This window comes from Cydia pomonella, chromosome 7 (genome assembly GCF_033807575.1).
Source record: "Cydia pomonella isolate Wapato2018A chromosome 7, ilCydPomo1, whole genome shotgun sequence".
Lineage (NCBI taxonomy): Eukaryota > Metazoa > Arthropoda > Insecta > Lepidoptera > Tortricidae > Cydia > Cydia pomonella.
In genome coordinates this window covers 18,252,363-18,266,910 of record NC_084709.1, presented here as the reverse complement: position 1 = coordinate 18,266,910, position 14,548 = coordinate 18,252,363, and the positions used below count along the sequence as shown (strand labels likewise).

The following is a 14,548-nucleotide window of genomic DNA, read 5'->3' as shown; positions in this document are numbered from 1 at the left end:
CGAATACCTTGAGCAATAGAGATAAGCATCTAACCATCCACTATTATATCCACTGTATAGCAATTGAAATTCCTTGTCGAAGCGGGGTCGGGCAAGTCAAGACTAAGTAACTATAAAAAACCAAAACAATATTTTCCGAGGTAAGCCCAATTTAGACGGTTCAAGAACTTGTATGCCATTTTCGATACATTGTTAACTATAGAGTACAGTAAATATCGACATGGACAAAGAGCCAAAAATATGTACACACTACCTGAATATAATGTGCAATAAGGTCGTGTATATATATTTTTTCCACTTTATCCGTGCCGATATTTAATACCTTGACTGTACAATGAATTCAGTTGATCGACCAAATACCAACATAGGTGTACGTCACACAAGCGGTGTGCCGTCTCTCATAAGGATCTGTATATTACAACGCGCACATGCACGTCTACGCACACGCACCCGGTATGCACAGGCCTGTAGTAATGTCCTGCTGTAAAGAAATTTAATTCAGCATATACAGGTCAGCAAAACGCCGTTAACAAACATTCGTAAATACAAATTCTTCTATGTTTGAACATTTTGGATGCATTGGTTATCAGAGTTATCGCGCCTGTAAATGTTATCACCGCTTATCTTATTGGCAATTGTGAGACCGTTATGCTATCGACGCTGATGTATGGTCTCAATTGTAGAGTGATAATTGTCGTTATCTCTCACTCTTACTTTTTAAGTGTGAGCGAGACGTGACTAGAGTACGTAATTAGTATAGTGAATCAGTGCTTTAACCCGAAATTTAATTAGAAACGAACTCTTTGCTTTGGAATTTAAATGTTATTCAAGGTAGGAAATTTATAATTAGAAAGTGTAAGTTATCCTGAAAGGTTAAGTTTATCTTCAGTTCTGATCGAACGATATTGCTTGAGTGTGTACTTAATTTAATAAACTTTGCCGACCGTTTTTAAGAATGGAAATAGTTTGATGGTGGACAGGTGACTGCATAACGCCCATAAAAAAGTAAAAAAAAACTCGTGTTTTTTGCGGAGAGATAAATAAACAATCAACTAAAAACCGAAATCTACCCTTATTTTTAGTCTCGCGCGAGCGCAAATCCACACGCAAGCATGGTTAATTTCGTTTAATATATTTTTTTTAATGATATTAAGTACCTACCGCGTGTAACCTTAGGAAGAGCGGTGTCTCCCAACCAGTGAGTATTATATTCTTTGCTCCCAACACAAGCATCTTTGTTAAATGGGTGGCCCCATCCCATGTATTAAGATTATTGTACGTTTTCATAGTAATAAAGAATTTTGTATTTATATTTATGTCATCATGTTTTACAAAAAATCGGACCAGAGCGAGTCGGACTCGCCCACCAAGAGTTCCGTAGAAATTTAACATTTTTTTATATATTTTTTTAAATGTATAGTTTTCAGATTTTTCGCTGTATTTGTAGTGTAAGACAGTATTACTTGCCGAATTTCATAGTTCTAGGTCAACGGGACGTACACTATAAATGTTGATTCCCTTGAGAGTGTCGAAACATACGTTTTTTGCGGCATAAGCGGTCGTTTCTTTTTTTTACGTTAACTTAGATGTTTGATTTTTTCACATCTTCAAGGGACTTTAGACCTGAGTATATGTTTTTAATTTCGACTTGATACCTCCACGCGTTCCTGAGATAAAGCGAATTGACACTATTGACAGGCAGACGGACGGACAACAAAGTGGTCGTATAAGAGTTCCGTTTTTTCCTTTTGAGGTGCGGAACCCAAAAAAATACGACTTTTATTTTTCCTTATAAAGTAGGTAATTCCCATGTATAATTACTTTCTTTTTGCTCCAAACTATGCGCTTACTGACGTGACGGTGGCGACGACACAACTGTCACAAGTGATGACTATGTACGAGTATGTACCTTCGAGAAACACCGGGGTTACTCAAAGCTATGTACGCAATACATTGCCACGAAAATAAAATCAAAATGCATTCTGTTAGTTCGGTAAAGTTAAACTAAATATTTCTTTTAAAATCGTTTGGCACTGCGCCTAGATTCTATTTATTTATATGTTTATTATACATTATATTCTCGTAGCACATATATAGGACACATAATAGTAATGCCTTCACGTAAAAACAAACGATGCATTCCAGGGATGCGACACAGATGGATTGCATACGCGCCGCATCTATAGAAATGCCACTGCTAGCCTGCATTCTCACATATCTATTAAGTACTCGTAGTTATTTATATACCTCATACTAATTAAGACTAGAAATATAATAGAAATAAAGTAATCCCTACTAATATATTTTATAATTTTATATAGGTCATATTATATTATAAATTCGAAAGTAAGTTCATGTCATGTCCTTCTGCTACCCTAGCGCCACCGGAGAGATTTCGAACTATTATTTACACCTGCCAGCTGGACACTAGCATCAGTTCTCCCATAAGAGATTGTTCTCCTTACGGCAGTAGGTGGGGAATGCCACGCATTTTATTAAGGAAATTGACGGATGCAGCGGTGGCAACAATGAATCCGCAACAGTAATGCAGCTGCAGTTGACATCCGAACGTCATCTTCAAACATAAAAAAGGCAGAAAGTGCAAAATAAACGCAGCAAAAAGGATTCATTCATTTTCCTATTAATGAACCCTCGAATAGGAAACAAAGGGAAAAAGATGCGATAAATATGTTTCAATTAAGTAAATGTCGTCTACTAATGGAAATTATATGAAGTGAACATTATATCAAAGAAATATAAATATTATTTCAAAACTAATAATGTGTATTTCTTACTTCTTTGATTCAATAATAACACTGGGCTACTTGAGATTTGTTTGAATAGAGAAACTTGAAAATAAATGTTACAGATTGTTAGATACAATCTGAATTAATTTGAAGTTCAATCAATTTTCAAAAGTAAACCTCGCACCTGAACGATAAAATTATCAAGTCTGAAAGTGACTTGCACCCCGTGGGCCTGTATCGTATTATAAATATTTTTTTTTGTACCGATATTTACAGATTAGATTTTCGTACTCGCGACCTTCCGGAACACCTTCCGCACCCAATTTTAATAATTGCATTGAAATACGTTTCTCAAGGAGCGGTGCTCTGAAGTGCGAGCGAGATTTGACACAACTCGCAGTGATCAGTGAATTTAGTGTACACCAATCAACGTGAGTGATCATGTCATTTATGACATACCGCAGATTTTAAATCATAATACCCTTCCATATATGAGATCCTTCTTATTTAGGTATTTTAGGTTATGACATGATGTTCATATAACTTTACGTGCATTAGGTATTATAGGTACTTCGGGAAAAACTCGAAACTTTTAGCCTGTACAGAATCCTAAAAATCCTAATATGGTGTAAAGGTCACATGAGATGTTGGTCGTAGGAGGAGCTCTTATGAACCTTTTGTTGCGTTCTGCATCCAACGACTCTATTGTGTGCGCCAAATTAGGGGCGTTTCAAAGGAATTTCGATTTGTTGCTTCACAATCACAAAGAAGAATGACATGAATTATTTTATATAAGTACCTACTGTAGAATTATTTTATATGAATAATCACCATTATTAACATGTAATCTGCTTTGTACCTGCCTAATTGTATGACGTGTAAAAATATTGTATTTTTTTACCAATAAATGATCTGAATCTGAAAGTTTTCTGTTAAGAATTTAGAAAATAATAAATGTGTTGGCCGTAAAATCGGTATTTATTGTGACGAGAATGCTACGATTGTCTTTTTATTGCGAATCTTGTAAAAGGTTCTATAATTAAAGCTTCATTTGAAATCCCCCAGTCATTAAAAAATACGGGCTTTTAACTTTTACTAACCTAGCCGTAACTCCTTTATTAGCCCTGTTTATTAAACATTCCAATTTAATTTCAGGTCAAAGTGTTCCCGGGTGACAGCAAATTCGAGACTACCCTCCAGGAAAGTTCATGGCCGGTCTGGAACGAAGACTTCAAGTTCCAGCTGAAACAAAAAGAGGCCAAGAAACCAGACAAACCAGATCTACAAGGACTAGTCGCCGGCCATTTCCTGTCTCTCACAATATACGCGCTACTCGAGCCGCCCAAAACAGAATCAGAGAAAAGAAAAAGTGCTAAAACGTTAGACAATAAAAAGAACCCTTATGTAGCAGACCAGGACGAGCCAAAAGCGAAAACTGGGTTTTTAGAGAAGACATTTAGTAGTTTTAAATCGACTAAAGCCGAAGCGATGGCGCAGAAATCCGTTCTGGGAAAAAGAAGGACTGTCGGAGCAGCTACGTGGAATTTCGATTCGAAACTGTTTCAGAATGATCTGAAGAATGGTTTAATTGGAACTCCAGATATTTGGAGGCCAATTAATGCGATAGCGAGCGGGCTGGCTGCAGCCGACACGAGAGTGAGTAACTGTGTTAATTATTTTATTACTCGAATAGTTTACAATGCTTACTTCTGTATGTTGGTTATCTTTGTAGCCTCGTTTCTCATAATACTTTTCAAACACGTTTATAATTAAAAACTATCCCCCTGCGGCATGGTGCCTTCATCTACGGCAGCATTTCCTAGTTTTATTGTAATACTTATTATTTGTGCGAGGAAGCTGCCAGCTCTACGATCACCGGTGGTGTCTGCTATTTTTTTTTAGCAAATCCTTAAATAGTGTAGACGCGTTCGGACCTCACGGGCCAAGGGTCTCGACGCCAAAAGGTACGAAATCGTATTCGGGACCGAAACCCCTATATTTGGTGTTTTTTAATTTTTCGGCTGTCTCTGCTGCCGCGCCGGCTTTTGCAGTTGTGCCGTAGAGATGAGACGGGGCTAGGATGTCTACAAATGTGGGGCCTCACACCAGCACCCGTCCCATCGTTTCTAGGTATGAATAACTTTGTTCATTTTTAGGGTTTCGTAGACACCTAGAAACCCCTATAGTTTCGCCATGTCCGTCTGCCCGTCCTTCCGCGGCATTGATCCGTGATCTTTCGTGCTAGAAAGCTGCAATTTGGCATGGATACTTAACTCATGCATGGCGACAGAACGTAAAACATAAAAAAATACTTCCCATACAAAATGTTATTTTTTGTTTTGCTTTCCAATAGTGGTCCACCGAATAAGGGTCTCCAAAAAACATTTTTTAATAAAGTTAATATTTTCGAAAATATAATCGCTTCGAAAGAAAAAAAAAAAACGTGTCCCCCCCCCCCACCTCTAATTTTCGAACCATGGTCCATGGTTCGAATGTTAGAGGTCCAAACAAAAGCTTAGTGAATACTTTCAATGAAAACTATAGCGAATATGCGTTTTTGACTCGTTGCTCGAAATCTTCTCTTCTTAATAGTAATAAAAACCGGCCAAGAGCATGTCGGGCCACGCTCAGTGTAGGGTTCCGTAGTTACTCTTCCGTCACAATAAGCTAAACTGGAGCTTAAAGTATAGTAAATTGTTAACCAAGGGATGAAACGGTACCTTTCAAGCGAGTTGAACAAATAGGCAAATTTGCATAATCAGTACCTAATTAGGTAAAGTAAGTCTTTTTACTATGAAGGGGGAACTTTTTGCGATAACTCAAAAACAGCTAAACTGATCATGTCCGCTATAGTTTTCATTGAATGTCTTTCTTAAGCTCTACTTTCATGATTTTTTTCATATTTTTTGGACCTATGGTTCAAAAGTTAGAGGGGGGGGACACAATTCTTTTTTCTTTCGGAGCGATTATCTCCGAATATATTCACTTTATCAAAAAATGTTTGTCGAAGACCCCTATTAGTTTTGAAAGACCTTTCCAACGATACCCCACACTGTAGGGTTGAAGCAAAAAAAATATTCACCCCCACTTTACGTGTAGGGGAGGTACCCTCAAAAAAATTAAATTTTTAGATTTTATTGTACGACTTTTTCGGCTTTATTGATTTATATATCCATGCCGAATTTCAGCTTTCTAGCACTAACAACCACGGAGCAAAGCCTCGGACAGACAGACAGACAGACAGACGGACATGGCGAAACTATAAGGGTTCCTAGTTGACTACGGAACCCTAAAAAGGCGTACAAAGCGCTGCGAAGGTACTCCCTTATGCTTGTTTCTTATACTTATGTGCCTACATGATACTACGAAACCCTATACTGAACATGGCCCGACATGCTCTTGGCCGATTCATGTATTTATTTGAAAATGGAATCAGGCAACAAGGCCCATATTACAAATCCCTTACAGGTTATATATACCTTATACCTAAACCAAGATATATTTTATAAACTTAATATTAAACACTATTTAGACGAGAAAACGGCGTGGCTCCGTTGAATTGGTTGCTGTTGTGTCGGATTCAGTAGTTTATTGCTCCGGAACCTCCTGAAACACAATTTTAATTAAACTGTAACGATTTGCATACCTTATGCTAACAAAACTGGACCTCTTGTAGATACCATTGACCGAAATTAATTAAATACATATTAAACCCAATTAAGTCCTGTTTCAATTTGAATAATATGTACCATAGAGTAGTGTTATTATTACCAGCAGTCATTAAATATATATATGACTGCTGGTATAATAATAACATTACTTCATTTCTCATGCTCCGAAAGTGGGCCAAGGGTCCGAAAGGTTCTAAAAAGTGTGCAGAAAATGATACGTTTCTGCACTAGAGCATTTTACGTTTTCTCTTTTATATTACGATAATCAATTGAAATTTGATTTTAAATGGATTTTTAGTACAATTTCCATTTTGACATTAAATTCCCGATTACATAAAGTACCATAAAAAAATACTATACTTAGTCATGTTTTTAAATACACATGTATTTTACTTTCCACGTATTCGATATGAAAAGTAGACTCCTGTGTGTGTATCATAGATTATAGACGGCGCGAGGCAAAATAACAAACAAGTAACAAATTAAATTGTTTAGATAGATTCCATAATTTAGTATAAAACAGTATTGTGTGCGTGTAGCGCACCGCGTAGGTGTATTCGGCGTTCATATATATTTCGAACATATTTCGAACCTAACCCATAATAAAAAGTACCATCAACACTGTTTTAGCTTTTATAGTATATTGAGCACCGGCACTGGAACTAAAAAAAAGTTAAAAATAGTAGAAACATATGCAGTTTGGCACGCAAACATCAATGTATGTGGAGCGACATTCGAGATAGTATATGTATTATAGTATATATATTCCATAACTATATGGAACTTTTTATTTTGCCAAAACGTCATTGTTCTAAAATAACGTTCTTAAAATATTTAATTAAGGTACTTACGTGTTTTTGCGGTATGAGAGATCTTAAGTCGATTAGCGTTTATAACGATGGTCAATAAATACAAATACAACACAAGTCGCACAGTATCTTTGCGGATGCGACTTTATGACTACTCACAGTTACAGGTATAGTAAAATCAAACACTCACTGCACGCGAATACGTAGTGTGCTCTCTGTCACATCTACTCGCCGTAGGTAGGTGTGACAGAAAGCACACTAAATATTCGCGTGCAGCGAGCGTTTGAATTTACTATAGCACTTGTCTAAGGCGGTTGGTAAAGAAGTTGCCCAGTGATTTTATGTTATTTTGGCGTTTTCTAAACTAAATATAGAAAATTTGATTACAAATCTGGACTTTCTTGGGCTCATTCTACTCAGAATCGATAGCATTCTCTATCCTACCATAAAAAATGTCCCAAAATGGCCGTTCCATTACGTCACGTTTTAGTGTAAAAAATTGTTTCGCTCGTATGTGCGTGACTTAGTGGAAACTACAATTTTCATACAAATTTTTGGGATTTTTTTTAGCATCAGGATTGAATATGCTAGTGATTCTGAATTGAAAGAACCCAATTACACCAGTATCTGTGAGAATCAGGTCTTCAATATATTTTTTAGTGTTGGGTTAGCTTATATTAACATCATTATGTACTTAACATAATACAAATCATCTAAACTTCATGCAGCCAAGCCTTCAACCAGTCAGTAACTGATTATTTTAACTTCTTACCAAGCTAGTTTAACGCTAGACCTACAGTAATGTTTACAATCTATTTATAGAACTACGCATACCAAAATTTAATCCAATCAGTACCAATTAAATTCAACTGGTAAGGTGTGGTCTGAGTCATCGCATCACGGAGATCGAATAGATCATGAGTTCAGACGGGCATCACAATAGAATAGCTTTGACCTCGGCCACTGAATACCTAATACCTACCTTATAATGATGTACCTGTAAGACGTCATATGTGGGCAACTGAGTTTTTCTTTAAATTATTATACTGAAATCATAAAATCATTATCGTTGGTTCGTGTGCCAAGGTTGTGTGCTTGTTTTTATCTTTAAAACGAAACATGCATTAGTTAGATGTACGTGTTTTTGTAGAGTCAAGAGGTTATTCTACGATATTTATAAGTCGTCTTTGTTGGCTTGGATTATTTAGAACTTTTACGTTTGTACTTTTGTACTGTTCATTAAAATACACAGCGATTTAGAATTCATTATCGCAATTTCTTACTACCAAGGGACTACAGTACACGACATTATGAAGCAAAGTCTATGGACTGTAGTTTTTTATTCTATATTGTTTATATGTATGAAAGAGAAAGTATAGGTACCAAAATACTTGTTAGAGTAAGAAACATTTAGTGAAACATGGAAAAGTTGTAGGCGTCCGTAAGACATACGTCACACACTGAACTACATTAGTATTTTCATTACATAGGTGAACAATATTTATTGCATTAATAAGAGTTGCAGTAATTAGGTATATTATACCTGTATCAGGAAGCCCCGCTACTCCGTAGCAATAACGTGTAGGTTAAATAAAAATAACAAACAGAAAACTGAAGCTAATAAGTAATTAATCGAAACAAAAAATATTTCTTAAGTATTAAAAGATACGTGACATAGGTGTTCTAAAGGATTTGCAAAAGAGTCGACATCATAGAAACGGTTTGTCATCGAAGGTAGGTATGAGTATGAGTATGATATGTTAACAATAACAAACTACGCAAAATATGTAAACAAAGTTTAAAAAAATTGTGAAGGGGCGTATGAGAAGTTTCATGGTGGTACAAAAAAAATATTTTGAGCATATTGAAGTGGCCTAGTAATATACAGTTAAACTGTACAGGCTAATTTTGAAAATATCTGCAAGCCGCAAATTGATCAACATGTGTTTATTTTATAATCTGCCTTTGATTACAAATCATAATCAACCAATACCACTCAGTTAGGTACCTAGATGACATAACAAGAAAGCAATGCATTTTACTTATCAGTTTTACTTAACCTTGCGCGACATCCTAGTTTGAGTTTGATCGACATTGTACTTAGCGAGTCACCCAGGCCAATTCGAATGTACACTAACATCAGAATGATATCTGAATGATGTCATTTAGTTATCATGCGTCTCGCTCGCGCAAATACAGGTACATCATTCAAATGTCATTCAGAGCCCCTAGTGTAAATTTATTCGATTTCGTAACGTAACGTATACGTTAAGTCTCATTTTGTATGGGATTTAGAAACAGCGCGCCAAGCGGGACGTTTTCGAAACTCAAAATCCCATACAAAATGAGACTTAACGCAAACGCGTACATCACGTTACGCCATTGAATAAATTTACACTAGGGGTACAGATATCTGTGTACGTTCGAATAGGCCTGATCTTCGTCATTGAACGAATGTACGGGTGCCGGAATTCCATTGCGTTATGATAACCCTTGATATATAATAATTATTTACTTGTGCCGTCGTTAAAATACTAAATCTATTGCCAAGGAGTTTCCAATCTTCACATAACGTACCTATAGTAGGTATAGTATTTTTTAAACTCGATGGGTACGCTGACAGGTATCATTTCAATACAATTTTGCGAGATTTAGCGTTTTTAGGTTATGAATTATATGTTAGGTTATGAACACCTGTCACCCTACCCATCGAGTTTGAAAAATACTATTAGTGTTGTATTGTATTTGTATTAAAATACTATTGTATTCTTGAGCACTGTGGTTGCCTGTCAAAAGCAAGGTTGCCTTACAAACCCGTATACAAAATCTACTCAAAAAGCGATTTTATCGCCTTATCTCAATGGCTCAAATTTGTGCGTATCTAAATTATAGTGAAATCAAACGCCTGCACGTGAATACGTAGTGTGCACTCTGTCACATCTACCTACAGCGGGGAGGTGCGACTATGGAGCACACTAGAAATTATAACAAACTTGTTTTAAATCGTCCTACTTACAAATACAAGATTCAAATCCCCAAAACATGTATCTAATCCAGGCGTTGTTTTAAGATCTATGTTTGCCTGAGCACTGATTTAGGTATGTGACTAACCATCCTTCCATCCCTCGCTTACCGTAGCGGACACGGGCAACGTACCGGAAAGCAGCGTAGCGAACCGAATATGTCTAATTAGGTATGTTGTAATCAAACTCTGAAACACCAGAACATCTATAGGTTTTGGTCAAAGCTCAAATCCAATCACGTATTTCGGCTTTGACTTCAAGTAACTGACAAAGTACAATTTTTCATAAAATGTTCGATAGATATGTTAATTTGAATTGAACTTCGTCAACTGTGAACTGCGAAGAGATTAATTGATCAGTTAGAAGAAGAGTTAATACAATTGGTAATACCAAATATACTGCACGTCCAATGGTTTGTTATTTACATCTCAATATTGAAGCAGTGTATCAGTGCTCAGTGTTAATTCTTGGTAAATACGCGAAAAAAGCTTTTTAAAGTCACTTCAATTTTAAATGTTCTGATTAGTTTGATATAATCAAAATTACAGTAATTTACAGTATTATTACAGTAATCTGCTCGTTTTGGGGCTAGAGGTAGAGTGTCCAAGTTAGTCAGTCCAATCCGAGGTATTGCCGGGGTTTCGGGGTTTGGCTACAACATTAATTATACCTACGATAAAATAATGAATACTCATTGAATTGCTGTATTGTGTGTTTATAGATTGTAAGTACAGTCAGCTACAAACGCGCCTTAATACGATAGATGAAAAAGAGCACCTTCAGAGCATTTTTAAAACTTTATTTCCTGACTAACCTACTTAACTAACTTTTGTTGCTTAGTACAACCAAGTACAACGGAGCGCGTAATTACTCTGCGACAACCAATTGAATTTTAAGCCTGGGTCAGGTAAACACAATTGAATTTACAAGTAACTGAATTAAATAAATAACGGAAAGTAAGAGGGTTTCGATAATAAAATTTGGTTTCCATTCCTATTCAGGTTTGCCTTATTAACCTACTTCAGAACTTCGATAGAGGAGGCTCTTAATTCACCTGGTTTTATGATCTTTTCGGTGGGTTGGGTACCAAATTTTGATGTTGTTCGATTTTATTAAGAAGACAGCTGGGGAAGCATTTTTTCTTCTTTTACTATCGACGCGGCGGTCGCTTCGCTTGTAAACAAATTATACACCTAAACCTCGAGAATCAGTCTATTGATAGGTGGAAACCGCATCAAAATCCGTTCAATAGTTTTTGATTTTATCACGAACATACAGACAGACAGACGAGGCGATGGACTTTGTTTTATAAGTTGTAGTAGTGATTCAAAGTTCTGTTGGTCCCATCGATTCCAGGTCAGGGTTTCATGTTGGGATCCTGGCGAAGTTAAAGGAATTCTTCAAATACAAGCGTCACACCTATGATGTTCGTAGTATTTTTTATAGATACTCGCAGTGACTCGTACATTTGTCCTCAAATGATTGATTCAGTGTCACTTATCCTAGCCGCATTTTCTTTAATTTGTTACCATGTCAAGATTACTTCAGTACCCCTAGTGTAAATATTTTCGACAGCGAAACGTGACGTACGCGTTTGCGTTAAGTGTCATTTTGTATGAGATTTTTGACTTTCCAAAACGTCCCGCTTGGCGCGCTGTTCAAAAACCCATACAAAATGAGACTTAACGCAAACGCGTACGTCACGTTTCGCTATCGACTAAATTTACACTAGGGGTACAGGACATGAATCATTTAAAAGGCATAAGTAAAAAAGTTACCTATATAACAAAATAAAATAAAGTTATAATTTGTCGGTATTAACAACCGCAATATTGTCACCTTAATACAATTATGTACGTGTTTTCGCTTTGTGCTATTAGTGTGGGGACACTAATAGCACAAAGCGAAAACACGTCGGCGTCTAGTCAACTGTATGGCCGCTGCTTGACGCACCGTTGGCGCAACTGCGCAGCGACGTTATTTTCCATAGCGCTGACTAGACGCAGATGCTCAAAAGACGCTAGTGTGGGGTGGCCCTTATATGCAATATAGATATCGTTTTTCTCTACGTTGGATAGAGACGTTGCATAGATATGGGGTAAAGCAAATAAACGAAAATTTAATTTTTGATCGATTGCCCCTTGAAAACATGTGAAGACGTAAAGAGTAGGTATCCTAAATAAATATTGTGCTAGGTATATATTTAAATTTAAATCTATTTTTATCCACGATGAAACGGAGATGGTAGCACGCGTATAAGTATGTTTACTTCGGATGAGAGGTGAGTGATTGTTTGTTTACCTTACGCATAAACGAATATTCCCGTTTATGGCCAGAATGGATTTCATTGATATATTTGCGGGTATTCCGTAAAGGATTTGTGACAAATCAGTGATAAGGTTATTTTGCAAAGGCTGTAGAGAGTATACAATGTATACATCAAAAACACACAGTCGCCATCGGCGATGGGAGCGGCCGAGGTACTTAAAAATATCTGAACACTAACACCTTGACAATAGAGGCATGTTCAGATATTTGTGAGCGCCTTAACCGTTTCGATAGATCTCATGGCGTCTATACAGACTATATCGACGAAGTTTGCGGCTGATAAAGTAGTATACATTAAAAAGTCCATTATATAATTGTAAAGTACAGTGTATTGAAAATGGAATTGAAGATACGATGTATGAAAATGATGTGTAATGTGAAATGACGAGGCCTGTTGCGGATAGCTTTATTGTTTGTGTACGACTGTACGATGACGACGCCTGTTGCTGATATATGGTTGTATCCTCCAGACAAAATCTGCGTTGCGGATATGAATTTGTCATTATTGAATAAATGCTTGATTTTGATTGAATAAAATAGTCAAGAGTGTAAAGTCACTAATTATATATTTGGTACACTTAAGTGTAAGAAAACGCGAGGATGATGATTAATTTATGACCCCGTGATTAATTTTTGAAAATTTACTGAGCAGCAATGCAGGTATTGCAAAAATCAAACTGCCAACAAGCGTTGACAGTCACTTTAAAAAGCTCGGATCTCGTAACTTGTGTGTTACTTTACGGGTCGAATTTTTTTTGTCGCATAATATTAATTAAGATGAAAAAAAAAAATGAAACCTCCGGAAGCCGGTGTTGCTCGAAGATTTCTTAGCATCTTAATTAATATTATACTTCTTAGGTTCTATGCTGTCCAGCCGTTCAAATATTAATCATACAAAGTGCCCCAGGCTGGAATCGAACAAGCGTCCTCTGCTATCGTGGCAGGTGCCCGAGCCACTCGGCCACCGGGGTCACGGCGGTATTGGTCGAATTTTGTCCAAGTGTATGCATTTCTTACCGAAAGCTTACGGCGCCCCCTAGCCATCCCTAAGATAGAACAGTAGGGTTCGACCTTCTAACTGAATCAACTCAGATGATACCGAGCTAGCGAGAGAGATGGTGCTGCCAATCAATACTTTTCTTAATTTTTAGTTTTATTTTTTTCTTAGTATATGACATTTATTTCAGTTTATTATTTATATAGTAGTGTTTCTATTTGAAATAAAAACAAATTAAAATATTTTCAGTTAATAATTTAATTTGTTCTAATATTTTCGTTGTAGCTACTGTACTTCCAGCAACACAGGGAAGGGAGACGGCATTCATACTATTTCCCCTCTGCCAAAGCATTGGCACAACTGTGGCTATGGCGGTGCATGTTGTGACTCGTCCGTACACAAAAAAAAATAGAGGTGTGCAAGATTTGTCTTTGACGTGTGTCATTTTCTATGTATTTGTGTCGTCATTACAGATTGGATTTTGTATGTAGTGAGTGAGAAGTGCGACTGCAGTGTGCACGTTTCCCCCCGCATAAACTGGCAGAAAGATTTGTACGGTAAGATATCGCTTAGGCTCCTCCCTTCCGACGTGTCGGAAGCCGGTGTTGCTCGAAGATTTCTATACTCTCTTAATTAATATACGTATTATACTTCTTAGGTTCTATACCGTCCAGCCGTTCAAATATTCACCCGTATTGAATTTATACACTGTAGACATGTTGACTAACAATGCCTTTTATTTAATAAGCTAAATAATTTGTCCGTCTTCACAGAGAGAGAACAAGAAGGGGCAACTGGAAGTGACCCTGTTATACACAGCAAGCGAAGACGGCCTCAACGACGTGATCACGCTCACCGTCAACAGGCTACGGTGCAGCGTTCTCACCATGCAGGAACAAGAACAATTTAAAGGTAAATAGTACGCTCCTATACATATACTAGAAGTTAACCTTTTGTATTTAGGCGGGGATCA

General features: G+C 36.9%; 1 protein-coding gene across 1 annotated transcript in view; it reads left to right on the top strand.

Moving 5' to 3' along the window:
* LOC133520052 (uncharacterized) overlaps positions 1-14,548 on the top strand; it is a 50,115-nt gene that overhangs the window by 8,708 nt on the left and 26,859 nt on the right. The window contains exons 2-3 of the mRNA XM_061854339.1: positions 3,903-4,403; positions 14,349-14,487. Of these exons, the coding sequence (XP_061710323.1) occupies positions 3,903-4,403; positions 14,349-14,487 (640 nt within the window). The remainder of the gene's footprint in view (positions 1-3,902; positions 4,404-14,348; positions 14,488-14,548) is intronic.